The sequence below is a fragment of the Cebus imitator genome, unplaced genomic scaffold (assembly GCF_001604975.1).
Source record: "Cebus imitator isolate Cc_AM_T3 unplaced genomic scaffold, Cebus_imitator-1.0 Scaffold117, whole genome shotgun sequence".
NCBI classification, from domain to species: Eukaryota; Metazoa; Chordata; class Mammalia; order Primates; family Cebidae; genus Cebus; species Cebus imitator.
The window spans coordinates 9648488-9655924 of record NW_016107432.1 but is presented as its reverse complement, the minus strand read 5'-3'; the positions used below and the strand labels follow the sequence as shown (position 1 = coordinate 9655924).

Sequence of the window (7437 nt, the reverse complement as noted above, 5' to 3'; positions counted from 1 at the left end):
AAAATACGGTGTTTCTTTTTCAATACAGTATTTCTTAAAAGTAAAAATCTGTATTGCCATTTCAGCTGAAAAGCTGATCAAAAACATTTATTCTTGCCTTAACTCTTACCTTTACAGTGTCCTGGAATGTGGTTTCATGTGTTTGTTCTCACTTATCTTCCCCAGGAAAAGCAGAAAAATCCTGCAGGTGCTTTTGGTTAAGAACCGAATTCCACATACAAGTTAGGAGAGAAAATTATAGCTTCATGCTAAAATACTTATGAAAAAACAAGCACTCCATTTTAAAACAAAGCCATGAAAAAGAGATTCAACTTTATTTTATTTATTATTATCATTATTTTTACAAACAATAGATTTGCTGCAACATGCTCTGGCTCATATTATTGAATTAAAAAATTTAACACATTTCAAAAATATCAAAAATACACTATAATGAGTCTTAGGACTACAATACAACGATTGCACAAAACCATAAGATATGAGCCCACTGTTTGGATGACATCCATTGGCAACAGTGAGAGAAAACCCTATAGCATCTGGGAGAAGTGCATGAAATTTAGAGTACAAGGAGCTTATGTGTGACTGACTGATCACCAAATGAGGGAAACAGAGCAAGACTGACTGTAGTTGCTTTTCTCAATCTAGGAAGTGCTTACCCAACTATGGGGCAAAAGTCACTAACTGGAGAGAAAGATTAACTTGCCTTCATGACTGGGGAGTCTGAAAGGCTCCACCCAGAAGGCAGTAAAAAGACAAGACAGTTCTATAGTGATGCTGAAGACATCACTGAATGGCTTGGAGACTATTTAATAATTGGTACATTTATCGGTAACAGCCAGCTGCTCCCTTATGGAGGTCTCTTCATTAATAATTATTGGATAGAGAAGGTGAGCCTGTGGCTTCCAAGTACTGGCTCTGCTGAAGGTCTACATGGGAAGAAGAGCATCATTTGATATTCAGCAGTTTCGCCACACCCAACTGGCTCCATTTCCTGGAAAACAGCACTCACTACAAACAACTGTAATAGCACCCAGCAATGACCATGCTGCTCCTGCTGGCTCTTCCATACACCAGTAAATGAACTCACCAATGTATTGCACACATAGGCTCCACAGTAGTGCAATAAAGCCCTCACTTGTATCAGGAGTGGTAATTCAAATGACTTGACTCTATAGTGCACTGCAGCTTTGTCATACTGACATTCAAATTTTTAAAAATACTTTCAATCCATTTGGATAAAAATAACACCATGGCTGCCAAGACACATGTATTTTTCTTTCTTCCATGGACTCCTAAACTGCTCCCATAAGAAGCAGTATTCTACTCTCAGAAATTCTCTTAAGCTTCTCTATTCAATGGGAGGTACACACAGAGACCTGAGAATATGCAGAGGCCAGAATCTCTGTGCTAGAGATCAACTGTACTCCGCCCACCTGGGGAACACATCCTCTGAGTAAAGTACTCGGAAGTAGATTACATTCACCTGGAGACAGATACTGGCTTTCACTAACAGTCTGTTCAGAAAACACAATGTCTGTAAATTACCTTATAGGTTAAAGAGTTTTTTATTATATTTTTCATGATGGGCTATGGCCTTTTTACCCTCTGTTTTAATACAGAGCAACTGCAGAAGGACATGAATTTAAAGGAGACTGCAAAAAAGAATAATCAGTTTTAGTATCGCCTATAATAAAGATTTTCAATACAACCTAATGGTTCCTGAAAATAATTCTACCACATAGAAGAACATTTGGAATTACAGAGTTCTGCTGACTAAAAAGTAAATACATTTACTTTTGGAAAGGTCATTTCAGAACTGGATTTTGAGGTGGTTCCAATGGTAGAGTGGGAAGCAAACAGCAGGCATGAAAGGGGTTCACAATACAGAATACTTTTTATAAGACTATACTATTAAAGTGGTATATTCCCAAAATAACTTTAATTTTTAGACATCACTATTCTACAACCCGAAGGTTCTGCCATCTGAGTAGGATGTTTTACATCACTCATCACTATCAGCTTGGGTTATTTTTCATTTTTTTCTTATTAAAAAAATTTTTTTTCCCATATAAAAATAAGGTGGCAAAACACTCTTGTTCCCATCTTTCTAACAGCACCTGAACTCTGTGTGAGCCACTATGTTCCCTACTTCAAATCAAAGACCTGAGTTCTAAAATTTTTCAATAGCTGACCAGTAGTTTGACAATGTGGGGACTCAAGTTCAGATTCTCGAGGGATCAAACATTAGACATCCATTAGAGTGTACCAAATCCCCCAAGAGTGTACCCCAATGACACATGCATATAGGCATGGGGCCTCTGAGAAGATGAAGACACATAATTATTATGGACAGGTCATCTGGCTTTTGACTATTGCTTTTAACAAAAACTTCCGAAAAACACACACGAAAATATATTTATATTTAACCCTCTCTTTAACATATTGTTTCTGATGAAACAAATTAAAAATGGCTCTACTCTATTTTTAATTGCAAAAGTGTTCCAAAAATTCAAAGCACATTCCCTACTGGGTAAAATCAAGCAATGCCAAAATTTTGGGGAATAAATAGGAATTAATTTTTCTAAGCACATCTTACAATGGAAAAAGTGACAGAAATATGGAAGAAACTGAATTTTGCTAGGGTTAAGTGGAATGTGCAAAAAATACAGATTTTCTGTAAGCTTAAGAATTTTTCAATGAAGTGTCTTTCTTATGTCGGTATTGAGCCCAGTATTCTGAAACCACATAAACTGAATATGCAGTTTTCAGAAGAGTACACTGTTCAACATTCAAGAGGCGGGCCCTCAACTCACTTCTAACATTCTAGAAAACCATCCCTCTTCTCCAGCATAGGAGAATAAACAAGTCTAACCTGAGTGCTCCATCCATCTGTTCTCATTGGCCTCAATGTGTTTCAGTGTCATCTGTCATAACTTAAGGTCATCTGGACACAAGCAGCGTTAGCCTTGGCCTTCCCCATTAGGAGGCTGTCTGCCAACTCCTCCACATGTTAGGGAAAGAGGCCAATCCCTAAGTTTCCCTGGGAAATTCGTAGCAGGTGTCATACTTGTCAAGGAGTAATTCTCTTTTTCTGATCTAGGGAGAAGTAGTCTTGGTCCTCACTCCTTCCCCCTTTTCATCCCCAAAAGATCCTACTACCCCGAGGTTCTCAGGAGCTTTCACAGTCTGACATCCAACAGTTAACTCAACTTCTCAGGGCCCTTCTTAGTACCCTTGGATAAGGCTCCAACACCCAATTCTCTCTCTGCCTAGGATGAAGGTGCGCCGGGCTGCCTCTAAGATTGGCTCTAGTGCAGATTCAAAAATAAAAAGTTCACAGTCAATGCAAAGTGCTCTCATTATATTACATACATAAAGTATCTGTTTGATTGGTTCTACATTTCCAACAGACATCATTTTGATAGGCTGTATTCTCGTAGAGAAGAATGAAAACCCATGTGACTAGTCACATCACACCTCATTAGTCTGAGATAAGGTGATTTCTCTATCACAGAGATCCATCAGCAGCAACTAGTAAAGAGAATCAATCTTCACTTTTTTCCTCCACAGAAATAGTCCCTTTCCTGCCCAGGCAGGCAAATTCTCAAAGTGATCCTAGGAGAGAAAGGGTTAATGGCAGGTGGTAGGACTGATACAGAACAGCTGCTTTCTTCCCAGGACCCCTGGGAATTCCAATGCAGGTTAAATGTGAAACTTAAAACTGACGGTGGCTACTAGTTTATCCAGAGCCAGCCCCTGATGGCTCTCACCCTTTCTGGCTCTGAGTTCAATCCCACACAGCTATGGTTAGAAATGTAGAGGCAGGGCCGGGCACACTGGCCCACGCCTGTAATCCCAGCACTTTGGGAGGCTGAGACGGTCGGATCACCTGAGGTCAGTTCAAGACTAGCCTGGCCAACATGGTGAAACCCCATCTCTAAAAAAAATACAAAAAAAAAGAAAAGAAATTAGCCGGGCGTGGTGGTGAGTGCCTGTAATCCCAGCTACTCAGGAGGCCGAGACAAGAGAATGGCTTGAACCCAGGAGCGGAGGTTGCAGTGAGCCAAGGTCATGCCATTGCACTCCAGCCTGGGCAATTGAGCGAGACTCCATCTCAAAACACACACACACACAGACACACAAAGAGAGAGAGAGAAATGTAGAGGCAGAATGCCTCTGGCAGGTCCCTACCCCAACCTTGCACAGCCTCCTCCCCCACTGTGCCCAGCAGGGCAGTCATAGCGCTGTGTCAAACTCCTCCAGGGGCTCGGTCCGATCCTCTTCATGGGGCTCAGGCTCAAGCCGGCTGTCCTGGTGCTGTTTCATTTGTTCCTTCACTTCTTCTTCCAGGTCATGAGGTACAACAAACTGGTCCTCTGGTTCCATCTGAGTAGGGGCAGCAAAATAGCCAGTTTTCCTCTTGGGTGCTTCCGTGGCCACTTCAATGAGGTTCAGGCTGTCCTCTAGGGGCACAATAGAACCATTGGAGAGCTTCTTCCCATAGAGGCAGGAGGTGGAGGGAGACTTCTGTAACTCCATCCTGTCCTTGCTCATTGGCAGGAGAATGCCACTATTCACACTGTTCTGTCTTCGGATCCCAAAACACGACCCTCTAGCATGTTCCTCAGAACATGGGGTAGAAGCACTGTCTGTGAGAGGGGGTGAGCTCTCCAGATCCCGGCCCCTGCAGCAGTGGATGTCTACTTCCACCTCTACCTTGCTGCCATTCGTTATGACTCCCTCAACAGGCTGGTCATCATCACTGTCCAGGCCATTGTCAGACTGGTTACTGGAGAAGGTGGCACAAGAAGGCTGGCGCTGAAACAGCCCAGAGGTGGGTGTTGGGTGGAGGCTACAGCGCCGCTCTGGCCTCGGAAGCAAGGCAGCATCCAGGCCCCCAGCATTATGCTCATCAGAAGCAGTGGACCCTACTTCACTGCTCACCTCTGAGGTGGACATCTCACTGCTGAACTCAGAGGCAATCCCACTGCTAGAGGAAGGAGTGGCTGGCTTAGGGGCATCCTTGATGGTGGTGGTTGAAGCAAATCCCACAGGACCTGGGAGGGTGAGCCCATTCATTTCACAAGTGCAGCCTTCCTCACCAATATTCAAATAAACCACCATTGCCCCTACGTTGTCCTGACAGCCATAGCTCTGTGCTAATGTGCACAGCTTCTTAGCAGCTGCTAATGGGTCCTGTACATGACGTACAGCACTGACAGCTTCTGTGTAGGACAAGTGTTCCCACAACGCTTTGTTTCCCAGAATCAGCAACTCATCTTGAATGGTCAGTGGAGTGGAAGATATGTGGGGCCTGGGGAGGATCCAAGGGTAGAGGTATGTACAGCCCAGCATCCGGGTACAGCAGGTTACCCCGTTCACTTTGTTGTCCTACAGAAGAGCAGGACACAGATTTGAGAAACAAGCAACAATGACAAGCAACTTTATATCTTTCTAGATCACAGTGCTTAGGGATATACAATAAAACAATTCATACATGATTTTTTCTACAGGTTAGTATAATTTTAAGTGAACACATAAAAATAAATGTAGAGAAGTCTTAAAAGACAAAATACTATATGGTTATTATAGGGCCAAGTAAAAATAAGTGACTAAGAGGCAACATCATCCCAAAAGATGTTTGCTTGAACATGAAGAACGGACCTCAGTATGTCTATAAATAGAGAAACATGATAGAAAAACAGTTAAGCAGAACTATCATTAATTCTCTATCACTAGTATTCTCAGAGAGGCCAAAACTCAGAAAGGTCACTAAAAGTAATTTCTCACTTAAAGGCGTATCAGCTGGGACTGGAAAGATACCCAATGGCAAAGAGAATCTTGGTAGTTAAGGTATCAAATAATCTCTAAGGTTATTCAGCCTAAAAAAGGGGAGTCTTCTCAGCAGTGTAATTCAAAACTTAGAGGAAAAGGAACAACCCTGCTTGCAGGTTGGGAATGCTCACTCACTTTGTAGTACTGATTTCAAGAAAAGAAAAAATAGAACAAAACTCTAAAGTCATCAGTAAGTTAATTTCACAGTTGCAGTCACCCTCTAGGAGAAGACCTGGGCTTATTTACCAGAATTTGTCATTAATTCTAAACTTTACTTTCTTCATCTGTAAAATGAAAATGGGAATTTAACAGTTATCCACAGAATCAGAAACTCTGGGGCTAGGGCCCACCAATTCATGGGAGTTATTAAGTTTAGGTAAAATAATGAAGGTATGGTGCTTGGCAAATAATGGACAAACAATAAATGTCTGTGGTTAAAATTACATTTATAAAAATACTTCCTACTTACCTAGAATCCCCTAAGAAAAATCTGAACATTGGCTGGGCACGGTGGCTCACACCTATAATCCCAGCACTTTGGGAAGCCGAGGTAGGCGGATCACCTGAGGTTGGGAGTTTGAGACCAGACTGACCAACATGGAGAAACCCTGTACTAAAAATACAAAATAGGCCAGGCATGGTGGTGCATGCCTGTAATCCCGGCTATTCAGGAGGCTGAGGCAAGAGAATCGCTTGAAACCAGGAGGCTGAGGTTGTGGTGAGCCAAGATGGCTCCACTGCACTCCAGCCTGGGCAACAAGAGCGAAACTCTGTCTCAAAAAAAAAAATCTAAACAGTATCCAAACTCTATAAAAAGACTAGTCAAACAAAAAGTTATCTGAAGCAAGGTGCAATGGCATGTGCCTATAGTCCCAGCTACTCAGGAAGCTACAGCAAAAAGATCACTTAATCCAGGAGTTCAAGTCCAGCCTGGATAACACAGCAAGACCTTGTCTCTAAAACAATAAAATTAATTAAAAATTTAAAACATCATCAAAATTTTATTTTTCATTTGTTTTGAGTGAAAGAGCTTCCCAAAACTAATGTTTCATACTTCCACAATCCTAATAGTATCAATCACATAATATTAATGCTTTTTTTATTTTGTTACCTTAGATGAACTCTATAAAGAATTCTGACAAAACAGAGAGCCCAGAAATGAACCCACACAAATACAGTCAACTGATCTCTGAAAAAAGAGCAAAGGCCATACAAAGGATGGTCTTTTCAACAATTGGTGCTGGAACAAGTGGGTACCCACATGCAAAACATGAATACAGACACAGAGCTTACTCTTTTCACAAAAATTAATTCAAAATAGATGGTGGACCAAAATGTAAAACACAAAAATAAACTTCTAGAAGATAACATAGAAGAAAAGCTAGGTGACCTTGGGTTTTGCAATGAGTTTTAGATACAACACCAAAAGCACGATCCATGAGACAAAAACTGACAAGTGGGCCTTCATTAAAACTAAAACTTCAGGCCGGGCGCGGTGGCTCAAGCCTGTAATCCCAGCACTTTGGGAGGCCGAGGTGGGTGGATCACGAGGTCAAGAGATCGAGACCATCCTGGTCAACATGGTGAAACCCCGTCTCTACT

At 41.8% G+C, this 7437-nt stretch overlaps 1 protein-coding gene across 2 annotated transcripts in view; it reads right to left on the bottom strand.

Annotated features, from left to right (window-relative positions):
- Positions 1-293: 293 nt before the first annotated feature.
- PHLPP2 (PH domain and leucine rich repeat protein phosphatase 2) overlaps positions 294-7437 on the bottom strand; it is a 77421-nt gene continuing 70277 nt past the window's right edge. For both annotated transcript variants that reach the window (XM_017539173.2, XM_037742230.1), the window contains exon 19: positions 294-5391. In XM_017539173.2, the coding sequence (XP_017394662.1) occupies positions 4237-5391 (1155 nt within the window). In that variant the 3' untranslated portion in view covers positions 294-4236. The remainder of the gene's footprint in view (positions 5392-7437) is intronic.